Source organism: Seriola dumerili, unplaced genomic scaffold, assembly GCF_002260705.1.
Source record: "Seriola dumerili isolate Sdu_G_001 unplaced genomic scaffold, Sdu_1.0 BDQW01001001.1, whole genome shotgun sequence".
Classification (NCBI taxonomy): domain Eukaryota; kingdom Metazoa; phylum Chordata; class Actinopteri; order Carangiformes; family Carangidae; genus Seriola; species Seriola dumerili.
The window spans coordinates 310311-335497 of record NW_019175256.1 but is presented as its reverse complement, the minus strand read 5'-3'; the positions used below and the strand labels follow the sequence as shown (position 1 = coordinate 335497).

Here is a 25187-nt window from a genome sequence, read left to right as displayed (position 1 = left end):
ATGTCGGATAAGACGGCGCCTCGCTGCCAGCTGAGGCTGGAGTGGATCCACGGCTACAGAGGTCACCAGTGTCGAAACAACCTGTACTACACCGCAGGGAAGGAGGTGGTGTACTTTGTGGCCGGGGTGGGCGTGGTCTACAACACCCGAGAACACACCCAGAAGTTCTACCTGGGACACAATGATGACATCATCAGGTGAGGTTCCTCTGATCAACCTGCTGCTTAATATCGGCTCAGTGTTCTTCACTGACACAAAATCAATAACTGAACTTCAGCTTTAGTTGTAATGAAACACCATGTCCAGGTGCATTGTGGGAAATGTAGGATTCAGTGGAAGAGACTGGTCTCAGAGTTTCTCATTGATAGTCACTGGTTGATCAGTCGGTTTCCATGGAAACAACAGATGAAGCAGGAAACGTGTCTGATCTAAAATCTATTAGACATAAAACTCTTGCTCCTCCACAGGAAGTGGGGGTCAGTGTTTGAGTCCCACGGCCTGATGGGAGCTGACGGCCGCAGGAAAAACTGATGATGAAGCTGCTGAATCTTTCCCATCATCCTCTGCTCTGTCACAACAAGTCTCTGTTCTGTTGTATCTGGGGGGGGGGTCCTGAACATGTTGATGTTAGACTCCTCCTCCTCAGTGTTGTGTGACGGAGGCCCCCACTGTCTGATTGAGAATCTACCCAGCATGCATCTGTCTCCCTCCACAGAGACACAAATGCTGAGGTGTGTGTTCATGAGAGTATAAAGTGTCTATTGGTCCATCACAGCCCCCCCCCCCCTCCCCTCCCCACCCGTCTGTTGGTTTTCTGTAGGAAAAAACATTTAAACGCTGAGTCAGCCAATCACAGCTCAGCATGTCGCTGTCATCCTCTGTGATGTCATGCTGATGACACGCTGCCTTCAAACAGAAGTGATGAGGTCAAATGTTTGACACAGGAAGTTGTTGTTTCCTCTGTCCTCACAAGGACACAAGGAAAAGACGAAGTGACGTGAACATGGTGGGATGTGTCAGGTGATGATGTTTGTAATGTGTTCTGTAGGGGGCGCTGTCCATCAGGAGTGACCTCTGTTGCTCTTGTTTTAAATGTGCCCCCCCCCCAGTCTGGCGATCCATCCAGATAAGATCCAGGTGGCGACAGGTCAGGTGGGGAAGGACCCGTACATCTGTATCTGGGACACCTACGCCATGCAGACCGTGTCCATCCTGAGGGACGTCCACACACACGGAGTGGCCTGTCTCGCCTTCGACTCTGACGGACAGGTGTGACCATGCCCCCTCATGATGATGTCACAGGTTTTTACCTGTGTATATATGTCTATAGACACATATATAACTGGTTCATTTTATAACAGCTGACCTCAAACAGTGTGAGGAGGAACAACAGCAGTAGAAGATAATTGAACTCTGAAAGGTTCAAAGGTGAAACATCACATTATTTTGTTCTGTCATCACGTGACTCACAAACAGGAAGTGTTCCCGATGAACTGGTCAGATAAACAGAAGCAGGTTGTTGAGACTGAGAGCCTTACTGAAGGTGTTTCAGCTGGTTCCTAATGAAGTCGATTCATGGACGTGTAGTACGAACCACGTCACTGTCAATCTGTTTTAGTTGGTTTTAATTCAATCAATACAGATTCACAAAATAATATTGACACAATTTTGATATTAATATAATAATATTCAAGTAATGTTTCAGAGAGGGACTGATGTCCTGAATATCAGTGTCATGTTAATTAACAGCGATAAGCAACAACATATTATGATCTGTTTGTTTATTTCATCGTTTATTTGGCAGCGTCACATGACCTCACCTGGAGGTGAGCTGAGGGATCAGGCTTCCTTCTTCATCTGAGGACCACACATCGTTTAATTCAAAGGTTATTTCTGGAAATGAAGTTAATTACAATCTCAGATCGATAACGACGGTGAATGTTGCTCTAATTAACAGTTAATAGAACACCTGATACATGGAGTTAAAGGTGCGGCCTTATGGAAGGACTCTTGTCCAATCAGAGGACTCGGTCAGTAACTCGTTACAGTCACTTCGTTATGACTGAGTCAGTTTAACATCCTCCAATCCTGCGCTTCGAATGTCGGTGGTGGGCGGAGCTGCATGTGGGTTTACTTATGGATCAGTGTTTGAACTTCCTGGTCTTACGGTTTGTTTGTTTGTTTGTTTGTTTGTTTGTTTGTTGTTGTAGCGGCTGGCATCGGTCGGTCTGGACGCCAAGAACACGGTGTGTGTTTGGGACTGGAGGAGAGGACGAGTCCTCGCCACGGCAACCGGACACTCAGACAGAGTACGAGTCTTCATCCAGAGACTGAAGATCATACACCCCAGACCAGTATCGATCAGTTTCAGTATCGATCAGTTTCAGTATCAATCAGTTTCAGTATCGATCAGTTTCAGTATCGATCAGTGTCAGTATCGATCAGTGTCAGTATCGATCAGTTTCAGTATCGATCAGTTCAGTATTGATCAGGTTCTGTATTGATCAAGTCCAGTATTGATCAGGTTCACTGTTGATCAGTTTCAGTACTGATCAGTTCAGTATTGATCAGGTCCAGTATTGATCAGGTTCAGTACTGATCAGGTCCAGAATAGATCAGGTTCTGTATTGATCAGGTCCAGTATTGATCAGGTTCACTGTTGATCAGTTTCAGTATTGATCAGTTTCAGTATTGATCAGGTCCCGTATTGATCAGGTTCAGTACTGATCAGTTGTATTGATCAGTTGTATTGATGACGATTTCCTGTAGATCTTTGACGTGGCCTGGGATCCGTTCCAGTCCAGCCGGTTGGTCAGCTGTGGAGTCAAACACATCAAGGTGAGACAGGAAGTCCATCAGTTTAACTTCCTGATGAGTGACTGTTTGTTTGTTTCACACAGTTTAAATGTGAAAATGTTGATAAGTGAGGGAATAACATGTTTGTGTTTCTTTAGTTCTGGACTCTCTGTGGGAACGCTCTGACGCCGAAGCGAGGGATCTTCGGGAAGACGGGCGACCTGCAGACCATCCTGTGTGTCTCTGCAGCCAAAGACGAGCTGACGTACTCCGGAGCTCTGAACGGAGACATCTACGTGTGGAGAGGCATCACTCTGATCAGGACCGTGCAGGCTGCACACGGGGTAATTCAAAATACAAGACCTAGCATTGGTTTATGAGGGGGCGGGGCTTCGAAGAGTCAGTTGGCATGCGTCAAATGACGCAACAGTATGTCACGTGGCTGGTGTGTGGCCGTACGTCCTGAGAATAAAGTCAAAGCTTTAAGAATAAAATCTGATAGTTCTTCCTGTAGGACTTCCTGTTTCCTGTTTCCTGTCAGTCACATGTTGACACTGTCAAGAGGTCATGTGATGTAATGAGTTTTTTAGAGGGAAATCTGCCGTGGAGTCACAGCAGGAGACAGGCAGAGGGCGCTGAGAGGAGAAGCAGGGCTGATGGGAAAATGTCTCATATTTAACACTTTGTGCAGGCGGGGATCTTCAGCATGCACGCCTGTGAGGAAGGCTTCGCCACCGGGGGACGAGACGGCTGCATCAGACTGTGGGACGTGGACTTCAAACCCATCACCAAGATCGACCTGAGAGAGGCCGAGCAGGGATACAAAGGTCAGACCCAGAAACCTGATCCAGATCAGCTCCAGACCTGCAGGGGGGGTCGGTCCTGTAATTGAACTGATGAGTAATTATCAGTTAATAATTAATAGGTCATGATTGTCCAGTATGATGTGGGATATCAGGTATTATGGGCCAAAGTCTTGATCTGGTTTTGGCAGGTTCTGAGGTTTTCATGGGGTTAGGTTTCAAAAACCTGGACCAGGACCAGGACCCCACTGGAGCCCATTCACTCCCAACAGCTGATGAACCTTTCCCATGTGTTTCCTGTACCTCACCTGACCTTCCTGAAACGCGTTAAACGTTTCCACGCTGACAGGTGGTCTGGTCTGAGTCCAGTCAGGTCTGCTTTCTGTTTCAGGTCTGTCGATCCGCAGCGTTTGCTGGAAGGCAGACCGGATCCTGGCGGGCACTCAGGACAGTGAGATCTTCGAGGTCATGGTCCGAGACCGGGACAAACCGGTTCTACTGATGCAGGGTCACAGCGAGGGCGAGCTCTGGGCTCTCGACCTGCATCCCAAACAGCCGGTCGCCGTCACAGGGAGTGATGATCGTTCTGTCAGGTCAGACTGAGCCACCAACGCCCCTGCCCCACCCCCACCAGGCTTCTGATTACCTGAGTTTATCTCTCACCTGTCTGTCTCTCAGGCTGTGGAGTCTTCCTGACCACACTCTGCTGGCTCGCTGTAACATGGAGGAATCGGTTCGCAGTGTTTCCTTCAACAACGACGGCTCTCAGCTCGCTCTGGGGATGAAGGACGGATCCTTCACAGTGCTGCGTGTCAGGTGACCTCACCTGTAAACTAGTTCATTCCATTTATTACTGTGATGTCACATCATAAAGTTTGTCGTTACTTCAAATTAAAAGATATTTTGCTGCTCTGTTTAGCCAGAAGTAAGCAGTTAGCTGTTGTAGCTAATCCAGGAGGCTAATGGTTGGACAGGTCACGTAAAACTGAAGTTTATTTTGAAAATCTTTGGACCAATACCTGGATTTCCCTTTAAGATGGCATTATGCAGACTTCTGTTAAAACTGAACCCAGAGTACATGATCACAACAAGCTTTCTTAAGATTAATTGATCCTTACTGAGAATCACCAGTTTGACATTTATAGATGTCTTCATTTCCTTTCTCTCTAGGGACATGACAGAGGTTGTACACATCAAGGACAGGAAGGAGGTCATCCATGAGCTAAAGTTTTCTCCAGATGGCTCCTTCCTGGCGGTGGGATCAAACGACGGCCTGGTGGATGTCTACGCTGTTGCCCAGCGCTACAAGAAGGTGGGCGAGTGTAGCCGCTCCACCTCCTTCATCACCCACCTGGATTGGTCGGTGGACAGCCGCTTCCTCCAGACCAATGATGGCGCTGGAGAGCGGCTCTTCTACAGGATGCCAGGTACCGACTTCATGGTCTGTGACTCTACATCACTGACACTTCATTCGTTTACTAATATATTTCTTAGGACGTGGCTTGGGACGTACCTGCCTTTACTTGGGACTAGTCTGTCGTGACATGGCACTGACTCCTCTCCTGAACACCAGTGACCTCCTGACCTTTTAACCTCCTCTTGTGTCCTCCAGCAGGGAAGCTGGTTCCTAAAGAGGAGGCGAAGGGGATCCACTGGATGACGTGGACTGGCGTCAGTGGGGCTGAGGTAAACGGCATCTGGCCCAAATACTCCAACATCACCAATGTCAACTCTGTGGATGCCAACTACAGCAGTGCCGTGCTGGTGACCGGAGACGACCTTGGCCTTGTTAAACTCTTCAGGTTCCCCTGCCTGAAGAAAGGTCAGTCTGACAAACAGTCGGTTCTACGTAGAGCTCTGTCCAACTGCAGGAACCTTTTCAGTAACTCAGGTACCTTACCTGTGTAGCCTGAATACCACAATTTGAAATTTGCTCTCGTTAAAGAATGGGGCACCAGTCCTCAGGGAGGACAATTTGATTAAAATTTAGGATTATTTTGATCAATCTCACATCCAAAGTTGTGATTTCTCGATTACAGGGATCTCCGATCTTCACTTCAAAGAAACACAGGGCAACGACTGGGTCACGTTGAAAATATTTATTGACTAACTAAACACAGGTGGAGTACAATGAACAATGATAATGAACATGAATCTATGACTAACAATACCTAGCAGCTGAACTAGCAGTGATTTGGGTGATGGTGAAAGAGAATGGATTTAGTTATGTGTATAGCATTTATTCTTAATGGTAGGAAATTATTAGGTCGGGACTTCCGACATCAACCCAGTTCGGAGCAAAGGATGGAGTTGCCTACTTTGAGTTACAGCACGCTCTTGAGATCCTGGCTGGAGCCCCGGAGTTAGGTTGCTAGGCGACGGGGACGCCACGCTCCAAGTGGGTTTCTCTCAGAGATGACGGCCATTGCCAGGGGTGACGGGCTCTGCCGATGTCTCGGTGGGTCAGCGTCGGCGCAGTCTGCCAGCAGACTGTCTTCCGTAGGCGCTCTCGAGATCTGGTCAGCCGGTCCTGGTGAGGCGTGTAGCCGGAGGGCCGGAGGTTGACGGCGGAATAAGCTCTAGTATTTAATTTAATTTGCCAGATAAGTTGGAAGGAGTTGGTGCTGGCCAAATGACACAAAACCTTCAAAATCTTCTAGACAAAAGTTGAATTTGTTGAAAAAGAAAACGACGAAGTTACTTATACACACCTGTGTGTGATTCAATTTGGAAGGCTTGGCTTGCTGAAGTAGTAAACACAAACATCACGCACAAAAGTGTAAGAAAATTGAGGACAAAGAACACGAGGTTGGTACCAAAGTAACAAAGTAAAGTTTAGACTAGAAACAAACGTGAGCTAGTGCGCGAATGAGCGACAAGGACGTAAGAGACGAGACGTAAGAGTGACAGTAAGATTAAGATTGTAAGAGTCTGCCCTGGAGGATCCTGCTGTTTTATCCTCGGGGTGGGTAGGGGGGGGGGGGGCTTCTTCCTTCTCTGTCTTTGTTTCAATAAAGAAAGAGAGAAATAAATCCTTAAGTTATTTTGTTTAATTTGGTTTTACGCGCAAGTGTTGCGTATTCTACTCCCACCATGGCCCATTCATTTTTACATCGGCCTATATAAACTACCTAGCTACGGTTTGGAATATACGAAATAAACTAATAACATCATGATGAATAATAGTACACATAGAATATATTGACTAACGAAAAGATAACAATTTGTAACCACACAAATATATAGCTAAAGCTACAACATGAAATAGTAACATCAAAGTGATGTATTAGGTTGTCTATCAGTTAATTCCCTAGAGGAAAAAGGGGTCCAGAGTGGTCCTTAGATGGCAGTATTGTAACGTGGTGGATATTTACCTTAGAACTGATAAAACATATCTCAGCCTCCTTTCGGGCTACAGAAATGAACTTTGGACCATACTTTATGGGAATCTTTCCAGAGTAATAATGCATGAATCACCTGGTGATGAGACATTCAGTTCAATGACATTTTAATCATGCTTTACAAATGTAGAATAATGGTTATCAGTCCAGCTTGGAATGTAGGAGGGTTTATGGCGGGAGCCTGTGGTTCCTCATGAGACCCTCCTTTGGGTATGAAAAGGTGTTAAAAGTGATAGTATTGTTTTCTCTTGTGAGAGAGAAATGAGTCAAGAGTGTGAATCCTGATGGTTTAGCACCTCAATGGGTCTGAATGTTACTTTTCATGTTGCTTGATAAGAGGTGGCGCCCACCTATCAGTCCCAGGTGAATCTCAGGGATGCAACATGAACTCAGTGTCAGTCTGTGGGGAGTGTCGTGTTTGTCTCCCATTTGTTGCAGGAGTGTTGATTCGGGGTGAGCTCCATGAACTAGCCGTGAATTCCGATGGTATCTTAAAAGCTAGTTTATTGGTGAGAGGAACTCATTTCGTCCCTGTGTTCTCTCCAGGTGATAGTTTGATGAGGGGAAAGTGGATATGGGATGCTCTCCATATACTCCAGAGCACCCCAGTGTCCTTACCATAAATCTTGTGTCCGGTCACTGGCGTCCACCAGTGTCCGCTACACCTGTGTGGAGGACCCAGAGGTCTGGATCCTTTCTGATGGAGCAGGTCCGTTAGGGGAAACCTTGATCTTTGAGATTCTTATTTACAACTTTATTTACTCACAAATGTTGAAAGCTGTACCTAACTACAATTAATGAAGAATTGTAATAGATTCAAAAGGCTCCTGGACTGCGACTGTACTCTGGATGTAGCATGTCTGTCATTTCAAGGTGCTCACATGAGTCATGGCTTGTCTCCAAGCTGTTGGATCAAACTGCTCTATGAACTCCTTCCTCTTCTTCTTCAAACAGGAGCCAAATTCAAAAAGTACATTGGCCACTCTGCCCACGTGACCAATGTCCGCTGGTCCAATGACCTGCAGTGGGTCGTCAGCACTGGTGGCGCCGACCACGCCGTCTTCCAGTGGAGGTTCCTGCCTGAAGGCGTCATGAATGGCGTCTTGGAGCCTCTTCTCCAAGGTAAGACCAAGATTCACCTGAAGAAGTTTTAGTCTTAACCACAGCTGAGTCCTCCTAACACCAGACTGACATTCATGAAATAGGCCTGGTTGTTGCCTCATGATAAATCACACGCGGCATCACCTTCAATTCACCGTCTGTAAAGACTAAACAAATCACCGTCCAGATCACATCGTTTGTTTTAATAAATTTTACCATTTATGACTTTAATCATGATTGTTAAAACTGCTACCTGTAAGTTCAACATCAAAATCAGGAAATCTTTTCTTTTAAATTACTTCTGTTTAACGTCAGTCATCGTGCTTCAACTCCATTTATTGTTCTTGCTCATCTCTAAATCCAACATTGCCATTTATTATCCTCAAACCTCTCTCTGCAAACCCTAAATTAACCCTTAATTAGATTTCCTACATTGCTATTTGTCATCCCTAAACTGTTGTTTTAATCCTAGATAACAATAAATACTCTTCAACACCATTTGTTATCCTCAGACATCTGTAAACCGTGAATCACCACCTGCACGTATTTGTCCCTGAAAAACCAACCACCCTCAGTAACATGCTGTTGATGACATTTCTCTGGTGTCCTCAGAGGGATACGCCGACTCCAACAGCGGAGAGTCAGACTCGGATGTGTCGGATGTTCCGGAGCTCGACTCGGACATCGAACAGGAAGCTCAGACCAGCTACGAACGTCAGGTCTCCAGAAAATAAAAGCTCATCACATGCTGTAAATAATGTATGAGGAACATGGCTGACTCACCTGTGTCTGTCTGCAGGTGTACAAGGAGGACTTGCCTCAGCTGAGGAAAAAGCTGACTGGTTCTCTGAAGCGGCAGAAAGCTCCGGAGGAGGGTCTTCGTCTGCAGTTTGTTCACGGGTAAAAACAAAAACTCTAAACTATCAGTGAAACTATCGACACAATGGCAAGGTTATCTCTGAGTTTTATTGTGGCGGTTCTGTTTCCTGTTTCCTGCAGGTATCGGGGCTTTGACTGTCGTAACAACCTGTTCTACAGTCAGGCGGGGGAGGTCGTTTACCATGTGGCCGCCGTCGCCATCATCTACAACCGGCTGCAACACAGTCAGAGGTTTTACCTCGGCCATGACGACGACATCCTCAGCCTCACTGTCCACCCGCTCAAAGACTACGTGGCCTCGGCACAGGTACGCCCGGCCAATCAGAGCGCAGCAGGTCACTGTCGGACTCACTGAGACTGTTTCTGATTGGCTGTCTGTGTGTTCAGGTGGGCAGAGACCCAGCCGTCCACATCTGGGATGTCCAGACCCTGAAGTGTCTGTCACTACTGAAGGGACACCACAGCAGAGGAGTGTGTGCCCTGGAGTTCACAGGTACACTAATCCCCACCTGTCCCTGCCCAATCACCACCTGTAAATCTTCACTTCATCATCAGTGAAGCTGTTTGTTATCGCTAATGCACCATTTTTAATCCAGATATTACCATTTGTTATCCCTGTGTCACTATTCATTATCCCAAATCCATCACCTGTAAACCATTTGGTGTTCCTAAGTCAGTGTGGACAGGTTGTGTTTGTGCAGGAGGAGGTCACTGTGTTGAATTGTTGTGTGAGTGATGAGCCTCTGATGTCTCCTGTCCTGAGTCTGTCTCCTGAGTCTGTCTGATGTCTCCTGTCTCTGACTCATGTATCTCTGTGTCTCTGTGTCTCAGCGGATGGGAAGAGTTTGGTTTCGGTGGGAATCGATGATTTTCACTCCATTGTTATCTGGGACTGGAAGAAAGGAGAGAGACTGGCCAAGGCCAGGTACACACACCTGAATACAACCTGACTAATGTACACACCTGATGCACAGGTGTGGTGGTGCGTATATGCAGGTATACAGTGCACATCTTGCAGACTACAGTCATGGCACAGTCTGTCATGTGCAGTAATCTGGGGTGTTTACTGTTCCCTGACTCTAGTCTTGAAGGCGGAGCCTCCCCACAGGAAACAGGTGGCCTGTTGAATCTGTAGCAAACCTGAGAGACAAGCTCAGGGAACAAATGACTCACTGTCTCCACAGGAAGTGAACAGGTTACGTTATAACAGCATGATACTGTAGCACCAGAGGAGAATGTTGATCTGTGCTACAGGAAGTGTTGAGATCCTGAATGTCACAGAACTGCACCGCCTGTCTCCATGGTGATGTTCAGAGCCACAACTACTCAGTGGTTATTACTAAGTTATCACATCAGGACTCAGTACTCATGGGTTGGCCCACTCCATGGTTGAACGCCTTCATTTTGATCGCAACTACACACCTGTAAAGTTTCGTGACTGTATCTTGCACAACTGTGATGTCATCAAGGTGACAGGCAGACAGACATGTGTTTCCAGGACTACACACACACACACACACACACACACACAGTAACACACTGATGGTTGGTAATAGGGTAACTCCAGACTGGTGATGGTGTGTGACTGATGCTCTCTGTCCTGCAGGGGTCACAAAGATAAGATCTTTGTGGTGAAGAGTAATCCTTTCAGGATGGACAAGCTGGTGACTGTAGGCATGAAACACATCAAGTTCTGGCAGCATTCAGGTAAACTTCACTTCACCCATGTTTCCTTCACCTGTGTCTTTTCCTCACATCTGAGTTCCTCCCACTGAAGATGTGAGGAGACAGGGATCCCTGTCTCCAGTCTTTATGCTAAGCTAAGCTAACAGTTTCCCCTCTGCTACCAGTCTTTATGCTAAGCTAAGCTAAACGTCCTGGATGTACCTTACTAAAGTTCCCTTAAAGACTGTCTTTCTGTCCCCGTCCTGCAGGTGGCGGTCTGACGTTTAAACGGGGGATATTTGGGAACCTGGGGAAACAGGAGACGATGATGTCGGCATGTTACGGTCGATCTGAGGACCTGGTTTTCTCTGGAGCCACAAACGGAGACGTTTACATCTGGAGAGACACAACGCTCATCAAGACCATCAAAGCCCACGACGGCCCCGTGTTCGCCATGTGCTCCCTGGACAAGGTTACATCATCCATCATTCATCATTAGTCCATCCATCATCCATTCATCCATCCATTCATCCATTCATCCATCCATTCATCCATCCATCATCCATCCATCCATCATCCATCCATCATCATCCATCCATCATTCATCCATCCATTCATCAATCCATCCATTCATCCATCCATTCATCATCCATCCATCATCATCCATCCATCATCCATCCATCCATCATCCATCATCATCCATTCATCATTCATCCATCCATCCATCCATTCATCCATCCATTCATCCATCCATCATCCATCCATCCATCATCCATCCATCATCATCCATCCATCATTCATCCATCCATTCATCAATCCATCCATTCATCCATCCATCCATTCATCATCCATCCATCATCCATCCATCATCCATCCATCATCCATCCATCCATCATCCATCATCATCCATTCATCATCATCATTCATCCATCCATCATCATCCATCCATCCATTCATCCATCCATTCATCCATCATCCATCCATCATCATCCATCCATCCATTTATCCATCCATCATCCATCCATCATCATCATCATCCATCCATCCATCCATCATCATCCATCCATCCTCCATCCATTCATCCATCCAATCATCATCCATCCATCCATTCATCCATCCAGTCATCATCATCATCCATCCATCCATCCTCATCCATTCATCCATCCATCATCCATCCATCCTCATCCATCATTCATCCATTCATCCCTCCATCATTCATCCATCCATCCATCCATCCATCCATCCATCCATCCATCCATCCATCCATCCATCCATCCATCCATCCATCCATCCATCCATCCATCCATCCATCCATCCATCCATCCATCCATCCATCCATCCATCCATCCATCCATCCATCCATCCATCCATCCATCCATCCATCCATCCATCCATCCATCCATCCATCCATCCATCCATCCATCCATCCATCCATCCATCCATCCATCCATCCATCCATCCATCCATCCATCCATCCATCCATCCATCCATCCATCCATCCATCCATCCATCCATCCATCCATCCATCCATCCATCCATCCATCCATCCATCCATCCATCCATCCATCCATCCATCCATCCATCCATCCATCCATCCATCCATCCATCCATCCATCCATCCATCCATCCATCCATCCATCCATCCATCCATCCATCCATCCATCCATCCATCCATCCATCCATCCATCCATCCATCCATCCATCCATCCATCCATCCATCCATCCATCCATCCATCCATCCATCCATCCATCCATCCATCCATCCATCCATCCATCCATCCATCCATCCATCCATCCATCCATCCATCCATCCATCCATCCATCCATCCATCCATCCATCCATCCATCCATCCATCCATCCATCCATCCATTCATCCATCCATCATCCATCCATCCATCCATCATCATCATCATCCATCATTCATCCATCCATCCATCCATCCATCCATTCATCCATCCATTCATCATCATCATCCATCCATCCATCATCATCCATTCATCCATCCATCATCATCCATCCACCATCATCATCATCATCCATTCATCCATTCATCCATCCATCATCCATCCATCATCCATTCATCCATCCATCCATCATCCATCCATCATCCATTCATCCGTCCATCATCATCCATCCATCCATCATCCATCCATCATCCATCATCAGTGCGGATGTTTTCTCTGATGTTTCCCGTGTTGCGTTCACTGTCCAGGGTTTTGTGACGGGGGGGAAGGATGGCATCGTGGAGCTCTGGGACGACATGTTTGAAAGATGTTTGAAGACGTACGCCATCAAGAGAGCTGCTCTGTCTCCGTCCTCTAAAGGTGTCACACTCCTGGTCTTTGTCTCCGATCTTGTCCTGGTTGTGGTTGTGGTTCTGGTTCTGTCTCTCTCTGGTGTTTCATTTAGTTTGTGATTTTGGACCAGGTCTCCTGCTGGAGGACAACCCGTCCATCAGAGCCATCACTCTGGGTCACGGTCACATCCTGCTGGGAACAAAGAACGGAGAAATCCTGGAGATCGACAAGAGTGGACCCATGACGCTGCTGGTCCAGGTGAGACCCACAGAGACTCACCTGTGTCTGCCGGTTTAAGACCACTTCATCTTCTTCCTCAGACCGTCTCTGCAGGAGCTGCCTGTTCACTGTGTTACCTGTGTATTGTGTTAAGGGTCACATGGAGGGAGAAGTGTGGGGTTTGGCGGCTCACCCTCTACTTCCTGTCTGTGCCACCGTCAGCGACGACAAGACTCTGAGGATCTGGGAGCTGTCGGCCAATCACCGCATGGTTGCCGTCCGCAAACTCAAGAAAGGTGAGACGAACGACCTGCAGGTGGTACACACCTGTGTGTTACCTGTGTGACCTGTGTGTGACCTGTGTGTGTTACCTGTCAGGTGGACGCTGCTGTGCCTTCTCTCCTGATGGTAAAGCTCTGGCGGTCGGTCTGAACGACGGCAGCTTCCTGGTGGTGAACGCCGACACTCTGGAAGACATGGTGACCTTCCACCACCGCAGGGAGCTCATCTCCGACATCCGCTTCTCCCAAGGTACTTGAACTCACCACACAAGTGTGTCTAAGGGTGAAGGTGATTGTTTGGTCAGTGATGACACGTGTTGCGTTTCAGATGCGGGGAAGTACCTGGCCGTGGCGTCCCATGATTCCTTTGTGGACATTTATAACGTCCTGACCAGTAAGAGAGTTGGCATCTGTAAAGGAGCCGGCAGCTACATCACTCACATCGACTGGGACTCCAGAGGTGAACACACCTGTACTGATGCTATGCTAACATGCTAACTGTTGGCCAGAACAGCTAGTAATGATTTACACATCACTAGCTGAGCGGCGGCAGGAGTGACCAGAGTTTTCATCAACATTTCCACCTGGCCAACACCTGATGCCTGAACTGACATTAGCATGCTAGCAGGATAAAAACAAACATTCTGAATGTTACAGACTAAATGTTCATGCTAACGTCCTCATAGTTATGATCCAGCAGTTTAGCTTTCATTACCGTCTCAGAGGAGTGAACATATACAACTACACAGTGGACTGAAGTTCATGAAGTCATGTCCACACCTGATATTCTCCTCCACAGGTAAACTGCTGCAGGTGAACACTGGAGCTAAAGAGCAGCTGTTCTTCGAGGCTCCGCGAGGACGTAAACAGAACATCAGTGTGGCCGAGGTTTGTTTTCTGTTTTTATCTTCTGCAGATCATCAGTTTCTGTTTGTCTGAGTGTTTGTGTCTGTTTCCAGTTCGAGAAGCTGGACTGGGCGAGCTGGACCTCGGTTCTGGGTCCCACCTGTGAGGGAATATGGCCGACGCTCAGCTTCGTAAATACCGCCTCACTCACCAAAGATCGCAAACTGCTCGCCACCGGAGACGACTTCGGCTTCCTCAAACTGTTCAGCTTCCCGTCCCGGGTGAGACTCAGAGAAACAGCCCAGCTGACACAAACCTTTAAAACCTCAATGTTCTCACTTTGTAAACTCTGACCTCAGGGCCAGTTCGCCAAGTTTAAGAAGTACGTGGGTCACAGCACCAACGTGACAAACGTCCGCTGGTCCAATGACGACTCCATGCTGCTGTCGGTGGGCGGGGCTGACACGGCGCTGATGATCTGGACCAGAGAACCGCCAGGACACAAAGAGAGTAAAGCCGTGGACAGCGAGGAGTCGGATGACGACACCGAGGAGGACGGAGGTAACGCAGTCTAAACAACACACAGGTCCAGGTTCTTCACTGTCAGATGTGACATCACCACATTGTTGTCATGGTGATGGACAGGTCTTGATGGTAGAATCCTTTCCACTAAAGGAACACAAACTCAGTCTGGTCCAGGTCCAGGTGTATGTGGTCCTTTGACATCAAGCAGCAGTTAAGCGATTCTGCACTGACCGGTCTGACTGAAGGGGGACCGGAGGACTTGGTCCAGGTTCAGAGGAAGCAGCGGGGTCACGGACTTGTTGTCGTGTTTCCAGGTTACGACAGCGACGTGGCCCGAGAGAAGGTGGTGGACTACGTGACCAAGATCTATTCAGCCAACATCAGGAACATGTCCGGAACCAAACCTCACCTGCAGCACAAAGAGCTTCCTGTGGAGGAGAGGTACCCCCTTCACATACTGACTGCCTGATGTGGACTCTGTGTGAGGAGGTTTGGATTATTAGACGAGTCACGTCAGGGACCGAGTTCACAGAAACACGACACTGGAGCTTTAACAGTGAGAGTAAAATAAATAACACCTCCAGTCATTTACAGCTTTTCATTTTTGTCTTTTATCAGTCGATAAAATAAATTCACTTTATGTTTGAGGTCTTCAATTTTTCAACTTTTAGCTCTTGGCACAAATTTTGTCGTTTATCTTTTAATCTTTTATGTGTTTTCACAACATTCCCCCAAAACACAGGAAAATGAAGTTTTAAAAATGTAGGTAAAAATAGTTTTTTGACTCGACTGATAATATTCAGCCTTTTTTTAGTTTTTCCTTCCAGTCATCTACAACAAACACACAGATACACAATCTCTCCTTCTGTTGCTGAACTTTGTCACTGAACTGTTTGGACCTGTTTGTCCCGGTCAGGCCTCCCGTGAGTCGAGCTGCTCCGCTGCCGGACAAGCTGCTGAGGAACAACGTGACCAAGAAGAAGAAGGTGGTGGAGGTCAGTACGAGCTCTGGTCAACATCAGTCCACTGACACCTGACACCTCTCTTCACACTGCTGTTGCTTTTTCAGGAGCTGGTCTTGGAGCATGTCTTCGGCTACAGAGGTTTCGACTGTCGCAACAACCTGCATTACCTCAACGACGGCGCCGACATCATCTTCCATACCGCCGCCGCCGTGGTGATGCAGAACCTGTCCGCTGGTCGGTACACCTCTCACTCTGAGCTTCTCTCTGTAACTGCTGTTGTTGTTGATGTTACACTTCTGCTTCCTGTCCTGACAGGAACTCAGAGCTTCTACCTGGAACACACTGACGACATCCTCTGTCTGACCGTCAATCAGCATCCAAAGTACCAAAACATCATCGCCACCGGACAGATTGGTGAGTCACGGGACAGGAAGTCAAATCAGCTGTAACAGACATGTTACATTGTGTTTCTGCTAATGTCTCATTATGATCTACAAGCATGGGCACACCAAATCCTGGAGCATCCACTGGGAGAAACACTGACGTCAGTCTGAAGGGTTGATATCTGAATTTCAAAATCACAATGTTCGTACAAAAACATACAAAGTGATGCGACGCAATACGATGCATTACGACTCGATTCCGTAGGATTTCATGTGATTCGATACATTTCAATACAATATGAAACAATACAAAACGATGCGATTAAAAACCACACGAAACAATTCAAAACAATACTATACAATAATTCGATATGAAATGATACAAAACAATATTAAGCGATTTAAAACGAGATGAAACGACATGAAACAATAAACAAAAAGATACAAAACCATCCGGTTCATTACAGTCCGGTTCGAAACGATAGAAAACAATTCAAAATGATACGAAATGATTCAAAACAAACAAATTCAATTCAAAATAATGAACGATACGATACGGATCAATAGGATTCAAAATGATACGATATACTTTATTGCTGCCCTAAGAAAGTTCTGTTTGGGTGGTGTCAGTGCAGCAATTGATGATTAACTTTAATCTTATCTTGACTTTAACACTTTTTGATGCTTTGATAAAGACACTTAATGCCCACAATGAATCATTAAACACGGCTCTGGGGCCCAGGAGCCCCTCACCCTTCGGACCCCAGAGACTCTGCCTGAAGTGGAATAAAGAAACAAAATGACCGCAAAGACAAAATAAATGGATGCCTTTGGCATCTTCATTAGCGACCTCCATTTGTTTACCTGTGCTGACCTGACTCTAGTCCTGAGCACAGACATGATCTGTAGCTGTCTAGTCACAGACTCAGTCTGAATATTGATTACCATGTTGTTCTCGTGCATGACCTGGCTGCTTTTTCCCATTGCACCTCTTTTCTTTTCCACTGCTTCCTCATTGTCACCGCCTCACCTCATCACCAGGTGACATCACTGACCTGCCAGGTAAGACTCTGCTCACCTTTCTGTAGTCACTCATCACTGATCCATTCACACACATGATTCTGTTCACGTGGAGAACACGGTGTTTAACCTGTTGGTGTCGTTGCTCTCGGTGTGTAGAGGCTGAAGTGTCCGGTGAGTATCAGCAGGCAGGTTCCTGTTCAGGTCTGAGTCTGTTTGTAGCTTGCCCCCCCGCCACTCCGAGACCATGTCTACACCGATGTGGACTCTGATGAAAACACTCCGTCCCTCCATTCACACTAAACCAGTGACAGTTCAACGTCACCATCCTCAAAAAGAACAAACTTCCTACTTCCTGCGAGCTCTTATTTTTTAGAGTTTTGCACCTACAAAAATCTTCTTACCAAGTGAGTTTTGTCGACCAGTTTAAATCATTTCACCGCACTAGTAATTTTGTCATTAATAGTTTGAAGAAAGAGAAAAAAATCCATGACAATGTGGAGACTGAAACAATAAAGGTAAATAACCACCAACATGTCTCTGCTGTGTTGACTGAGACACCTGAGACATCTGACATCTGACTCTGACTGACCATCGTGGCTGGATAGCAGCAGCACAGGGGGGTGGTCGCATGATAACAGGTGGAAGTTTCATACTTCACTAATCAAACTCTGTTAGCTGAGGAAGACCATGAGATATAGTTAAAGCTTAGGAAAAGTGGAACTTGTGTTTTATTCAAGTTTGCCAAACACCATTAAACAAAAAGACGAAAAAGAACATTCAACAAATTCAATTTATTTTTTGTGTCTGTTTGTACAAAAACAATCTGAACATTAGTGTGAATGGAAAACCTTGATAAAGTGTGTTTGAGTTTCTCCACATCAGTGTGAGCACGGCTGTAGACGAACTAAAGCACGTCGGACTAAGGACAGAGCCTTGCTTAGAGCCTCCGATCAGCATGTTAAGATAGCCGAGTTAGCCTGTGGTTTCTGTATGTGGTGTCTGTCTGTTTGTGGTAACACTGTGATTCAGAGGTTCTTATAGAGGCTAGAATTGGACCTGTCGTATCTGTGCTGATGAATCTTATCAGGGCATGAATGTCGGGCATGACGACTCTTTATCTGCAGTGCTCCTGTTGTATTAACCCTCTACAGTCATGATCACACAGGACAGTCCGTCTGCCTGTCCAACACTTTCGTCTGGAGACATCCGAAAAACTACCGGACAGATGATACTACTACTACTGTTGATCATGATCCCCAGAGGATGAATCCTAATGATGTTATTTACATTAAACAAAACCTGTTTACTAAATGCTCTACAGGGAACCAAAATAAATTGTTCAGTAGTCTAACTGAAGACGAGACAATGAGGAGGAAGTCTTCAAGGAGCCGTAATGGAAACGTTTCAGTCACATTCTGACTTTGATTGGGAACGTGGAAACAATCCCTGGTGGAAGCATTTTTAAATACAGTAGGGTCTAATATGGAGCCTCAAGAGAGGAGCAGGGGAGACAGTCATAACGGACACTGATCTGACTGTTCACACTATTGGTGTCATGTGATATCCCTTTTGTTCAGATGTTTTCAATAGTTTAGTGTCACCAGTTCCAGATCGCTTTGTTTTGGACTCGATTCACTTGTATTGACTTTCGGCGTCAGAAGAAGGAAGTCGTGTGTTGTCATGATCATGTAGGTGTTAATACTGTTGGCTGTAAATGTGGTTTAGAAAAGAAGCTGTTTTTATTTTCCCAACTCTGAATCTAAATTACAGTCACTTACCAGTTCTGCTCTGTTGAATCAGCATGTCGGTACCAGTCCCCTCCTCGCCTGGACAACATGGAAGTTCTGCATGATACTTAGATGAAGTCTGATCGACTGCTCCCCTACCTGCCTACCTCCTGAATCTTAGCTCGTTCACCCGATACTCAGCATCTACACTCCTTGGTTCCTTTGGTTCCATTTCACCTTTAGTTCAGTGGTTCTTTTGTTCCTCACTCCATTGGTTCCTTCATTCCTTGGTGTTTTCCTTCATTCTTTCCTTGGTGTTTGGTTCCTTAGTTCTCTGGTTTATTAACTCTGTGATTCCATGATTCAGTTGTTCCTTTTTTCTGCTGTTCCTCTGTTCTTGGTTTCTTGACTCCCTTACTACCTTAGGTCCTTGATTCCTTAGATTCCCCAGGTTCTTGTCTGCTCAGTTCCTTGGTTATCTGGCCCATTGGTTCCTCAAAGCCTTGGATCCACAGTTCCTGGCAACCTCTGTTTGTTTGCTCCTGGAAACTCTTGGGTTTTGGGTTCTTTGTTCCTACTGTTCCATAAATCCTTAATTGCACAGTTGCAAGGATGTTAAGGACCTCAGATGTTCAACATCTTTGTTCCTCTGGGTCTTAGTTCCTTGGTTCCTGGGCTACATTAGGACATTACAGTTCCTAGTATCCTTAGGTCCTTTGGTTCCTTGATACCACACTGCCTGAGATCCCTGGTGTTGAAACAATCTACTGTGGAACAATGACTTTAATGACTAAGGTCCATGGTTCCACAGTTCCTGGGATGTTATGGTCCTTGCCTTCTCAACACCTTAGTTCCTGGGTCCTATGGTTCCTTGATTCTTGGGAACCTTTGGTTTTTGCTGCTGTGATCCTTAACTTCCTTGGTCCTATGGTTCCTTGGTTCCCCTTCCTACCTGAAGCCCACAGGTCCTTTGGTCCAGAGTTCCTTGGGTCCATAGGTCCTGAGCTACCTGCTGCCTTTGTTCCTTGGTTCTTCAGCTGTTTGGTTTCTATGACTCTGGTCTCCTCTCATAGGCCTTGCCCCATCCATCCATGTGTGGGACGCCATGACAAAGCAGACGCTGTCCATCCTCCGCTGTTCCCATGCGAAAGGCGTCGGCTATGTCAACTTCAGTGCTACAGGGAAGTTGCTGCTGTCCGTAGGAGTGGAACCCGAACACACCATCACAGTGTGGAGGTGGCAGGAAGGTACAGATGGTTTCTGTCAAATTAAGAAATATAGATGATGTAATGACAGTTTCACTTTGTTTGGGTCGTCCGCCCACAGAGAATTTCCAGAGTATTTATAAGATCTCACTAAACTTTGTAGAACATAGCTCAGGATCACAACATTCAGGAGAACAAGATCAAGAAATGAAAGGTTAAACAAACAGAATTTTCTTTCACTTCAGCTGCATGAAGGTCAGAGAGTATCAGGGGAACAAGAATCGTGGAGAAAAGATTTCAGTCCTATCCCCTAAGGGACTGACACGTTTATCAATATACAGTCTGCACAAACTCAAGAAAAGCATACAGAACATTACCATGAATAGACCACAGAGGGGTATCCATGCTCACCTCTGACCTCTCTGCCAGGCACCAAGGTGACCAGTAAAGGCGGCCATGCTGAGCGGATCTTTGTGGTGGAGTTCAGACCAGACTCTGACACCCAGTTTGTGTCAGTGGGAATCAAACACATCAAATTCTGGACTCTGGTTGGAGGTTCGCTCATGTACAAGAAAGGTGTGATCGGCTCGGTGGAGGACGGCCGCATGCAGACCATGCTGTCCGTGGCCTTCGGTGCTGTAAGATAAACTCTGATTTCAAAACTCTAATTCTGACTCACCTCAGAATAAAATACATAAATCTCCAGTTTTTCAGACTTTGCAGTAATTTTGTCTTTATCTCGTCCAGAACAACCTGACATTCACTGGTGCTATAAACGGAGATGTGTATGTGTGGAGGGAGCACTTCCTGGTGCGAGTGGTGGCGAAGGCGCACAGCGGCCCGGTTTTCACCATGTACACCACCCTGAGGGACGGACTCATCGTCACAGGGGGGAAGGAGCGACCGTGAGTACCACAAATTAACATGCTTCATCCTGATTTAAACGAGCCGTGACTTCACGTCTCGTTAAGTGTTGATGAACAGTAGAGAAATGATCCATAGGACAGAAGTGCATGAAATCTGAATCATAACAAGGAGATGGCGTGTTCCTCAGGACTAAAGAAGGAGGAGCTGTGAAGCTCTGGGACCAGGAGATGAAGCGCTGCCGAGCGTTTCAGCTGGAGACCGGTCAGCTGGTGGAGAACGTCCGATCAGTCTGCAGGGGGAAGGTTTGAGACACATCACATCGTAAAACCACACTCTTCTATCAGACAGTGTTTACTGAAAACTGTAGACACCCTCATCATGTCCACTTGTTCCACTCCGCTCGTTCTGATGGGCTGAAATCAAAACACACAAAACAACAAGCAGTTTGTTTTCATGACATCTTGTTTGGTGAATGACATTACACAGTGACGTTTTATCACCAGTTCCAACAGACTTCAGGAACCTCTTAAAATACAGCGTCTGAAAACTAAATCAGTTCTTACATTGAAGGTCATGTGATCTTGTGTGATCCTGGTTCTGTCTCTGTAACGTCTCTGTCGTTCCTGGTAACACAGGGTAAAATCCTGGTGGGAACCAAAGATGGAGAGATCATAGAAGTTGGAGAAAAGAATGCTGCCTCCAACACCATGATCAACGGACACACTCAGGGAGGGATCTGGGGTTTGGCGACTCACCCTTTCAAAGACGTCTTCATCTCCGCCAGCGATGATGGGACGATCCGGATCTGGGACCTGGCTGATAAAGTGAGGAGACTCAGGACTGATCGGCCTTTGAGGGTTTTAGATCTAGGTTGATTCTTGTACCCTCATGTGGAACAACGTGTTAACCATCTGCTCTTGTTCTCCGTGTTAGAAACTCCTGAACAAGGTGAGTCTGGGTCATCCTGCCAAGTGCACCTGCTACAGCCCCAATGGAGAGATGGTTTCCATCGGCATGGAGAACGGAGAGTTCATTGTCCTGCTGGTCAACTCCCTGACCGTGTGGGGCAAGAAGAGAGACCGCAGCGTTGCCATCCAGGACATCAGGTACGACATCAGCCTGTGACAGGTGTCGGGACTTATGGTGGGACATCAGGCTTTAACATGTCTTAGTCAACTCAATGTGTTTTTGTTGTTTTCTTGTGGTTCAGGTTCAGTCCAGACAACCGGTTCTTGGCGGTGGGTTCTGTTGAAAGTGCTGTCGATTTTTATGACCTCTCTCTTGGACCGTCCCTCAATCGGATCGGTTACTGTAAGGACATCCCCGGCTTTGTGATCCAGATCGACTTCTCTGCTGACAGCAAACACATCCAGGTTCAAACACTTCCATTCACTCCTAATGAATGTTGAAGTCCTTGGTCAGTTTGGTGCTGTGACCTCTGACCTTTGTGCTGTTGACGCAGTAGCTGATACGGATTGGCTGAAACATAAATCTCCTTCATTTCTATCCAAGGTGTCCACCAGCACCTACACTCGGCAGGTACATGAAGTTCCTACTGGGAAGATCTTAACAGAGCAGCCCGTCATAGAGAGGATCACCTGGGCGACCTGGACCAGGTAAGGCCGGTAACAAATGCAGAATGGTCCAGAGGCTGTGACTTAGAGAAGATATCAGAGAACATCACAAACTGTCTGTACCTATCGACTTTAGAGCCAGTTGAACTAAATGGAGAACCGAGGAAACTTTAGAGCTGAGGGAATTAAAGGAGCTATATGTAAGTTTTGCTATTGCTACATAGCTAACGTTAGCATCAACAGCTGTTTACTCATCTATCTGTCAAGAGGTTCAGTCATCATTGTATTTACACAACAAGAGTTTATAAAACGTCCTCTGAGAAGCTACATCTTCAGGACAGACTGGACGCTGCAGTGACAAGACAGTCCAACCAGGCTGGAGCTAGCAGGTTAGCATGCTAACTTCAGTAGAATAGGGGAGTGATAGAAATAGAAGCAAAACAAGAGAGCTGGTGGTGAGTAAATAAATGAAGTTTAATGCTGAACGTTTCTTCTAGACTGGTGAGTAAACAGCTGCACACTAGGTAGGAACCTCATCTAAAGGAACCATCTGTAGAACCAAGGAAACTAACTGAGCTCAGGGCACCACCTACAGTCAGGGAATACGTCGTAGATCTTAAGAACACACTTGGAGAACATGTTTTAGATCCATAGAAACAGGATGACTCAGATACTGACCACCGTGTGTTCTCCAGCATCCTGGGTGACGAGGTTCTCGGGGTTTGGCCTCGTAACGCTGAGAAGGCTGACGTTAACTGCGCCTGTGTCTCGCACGCCGGCGTCAACCTGGTGACGGGAGATGACTTCGGCCTCATCAAGCTCTTTGATTTCCCTTGCTCCGAGAAATTTGTAAGTGAACTTCACAGCCGGAGGTTTGAGTCTGGATGTGTCCGTCCACCAGGTGCCCTCTCACCTGTCTGTATCTGCTGCTCCTTTACAGGCAAAACACAAGCGTTACTTCGGCCACTCAGCTCATGTGACCAACATCCGCTTCTCCTGTGATGATAAGTATGTCATCAGCGCCGGAGGCAGCGACTGCAGGTGAGATACGAAGAGAGAACAGAGACTCTGGGTCTGGTTCTGGTTCAGATTCAGTTCTTCGCCACATTAAAACTTGTTACTTCCTGTTTTCTTGTCTCCAGTTTATTTGTGTGGAAATGTCAGTGAGTCCACCTGAGTCCTCCACCGGAGTCTCTTCTTCTCCTCCCGTGATGCTGCACTCACCTGACGCTTCACCTGAGACCTCACTGGACAGGAAGTGAACGTTTGAGCGGAGTGAACTGACTTGGTTCAGAGGTCGCTGCTGTGGTCTTCTTGTACATTCAGATGCTTTTATTGTGAAAGTGTTGAGGTTTCTGTGTTAGTGGTCTGACTCTGAGGATCTGTAGCTGTGTGATGTAGCAGTGTTTCTGTTTGTCAGTATGTGCCTTTCTCACAAACTCTGACCAAACCTTTGATACAACTTGATTTATAATCGTGGTGCTATCAGACTTTTACAGCTCGGACCATATGATACTGTCACTGTTTGTTTTTGTATCTCGTACTGTCTGATGATGAGGATGATGAGGAGGATGATGCAGTGAGTATTAAAGTAGAGAACAATAGAGAAAGATGGATCTCTGTTTGATCCCAGTTATTAAAAACAAAGATGTGAAAACAGAAAATATTTAAAAACAGAAAAATAATTCTACCTCAAAACAAAATAAAGTGAAACTAAATAATATTAAATAATATTTAAGGTAGAAAATAGATATTTAATAGAAATAAGTTTTAATCAAAGTGGACGACTTTTATATTCTGTTCACATGGTGGCGCTGTGTCTCTGTGTTCGTCTTCTATAGAAATAAAACATGAGGAAACTGAAAGCTGCGTCTTCATGTCTGGATTTAAAGGGAAATTACAACCAAAATGTTTTGAAGTATTTACCCTGAGACCTGTTCTGTGATTCATATTAATATTCATTTATGTTGTTCAGAGTCAGTAAATGTAAATCAGTGTTTTGTCTTTTAGGATTCATCAACTTCAGTTTGTTCTGGTCTCTGACGGGGTCTCATGACTTTTAAAGAGTCAAATTAAAAAGTAACGCACCACAGGTGTGATAAACTACAGGTGACAGTTCTTCATTAAAGACTGAAGTAAAACTCTGATCCCTGATTGGCTGGAAAAGGCTCCTCCACAGAGCACCTGAGGAACTTCACCTTTCATGTGGTTTGAAGTGTAGTTCAGTCCTGAGTGAGGCTGGTGCACTGGCTCCCAACCAGTGGGCCGACAAATCATTTACAGAACAGAACAATTTTGGTGAAAAAATGTAATGATAAAAATGTTTTTAAATGTTTTAAAATAAAATCATCTTTAAAAACATTAAAAGTGTTTAAAAACTCCATCACTGTTTTTTCTCTTGTACTAAGGCCGATCACAGTGAGAAAATAAGATATTCCTTTATTAGTCCCACAGTGGGGAAATATTACAGCAGCAAAGGGACAGTACAAAAGAAAGGAAAACTGCAAAGTGACAATATCAAATACTTAAAAAAGATAAATAATATAACAATATAATATGAACCGATTAGATATGTAAATATAGGCTAACAAATAAGACTTCATATACTTGTTTTAATTTGTCTTAAAGA

The 25187-nt window shown here is 45.9% G+C and overlaps 1 protein-coding gene across 2 annotated transcripts; it reads left to right on the top strand.

The window, feature by feature from the left end:
- On the top strand, positions 1 to 24851 carry eml6 (echinoderm microtubule associated protein like 6). Of its 2 annotated transcripts, XM_022766721.1 has the most exons (42): positions 1 to 197; positions 1110 to 1269; positions 2211 to 2309; positions 2770 to 2838; positions 2955 to 3140; positions 3488 to 3623; positions 3991 to 4192; positions 4278 to 4415; positions 4770 to 5026; positions 5212 to 5421; positions 7955 to 8122; positions 8714 to 8820; positions 8901 to 9001; positions 9101 to 9287; positions 9368 to 9473; positions 9812 to 9905; positions 10587 to 10687; positions 10915 to 11117; positions 12859 to 12970; positions 13074 to 13201; positions 13317 to 13458; positions 13541 to 13693; positions 13772 to 13903; positions 14243 to 14331; positions 14403 to 14570; positions 14649 to 14850; positions 15129 to 15255; positions 15731 to 15809; positions 15884 to 16013; positions 16095 to 16193; positions 17204 to 17224; positions 19986 to 20159; positions 20547 to 20755; positions 20865 to 21022; positions 21172 to 21286; positions 21620 to 21808; positions 21918 to 22090; positions 22195 to 22357; positions 22497 to 22600; positions 23254 to 23407; positions 23499 to 23599; positions 23701 to 24851. In XM_022766721.1, the coding sequence occupies exons 1-42, from the start codon at positions 1 to 3 to the stop codon at positions 23723 to 23725; spliced, it is 5868 nt and encodes a 1955-aa protein (XP_022622442.1). In that variant the 3' UTR covers positions 23726 to 24851. The 2 variants fall into 2 exon arrangements, with proteins under 2 accessions (XP_022622442.1, XP_022622443.1); XM_022766722.1 differs by lacking the exon at positions 17204 to 17224.
- The last annotated feature ends 336 nt before the right edge of the window (positions 24852 to 25187 follow it).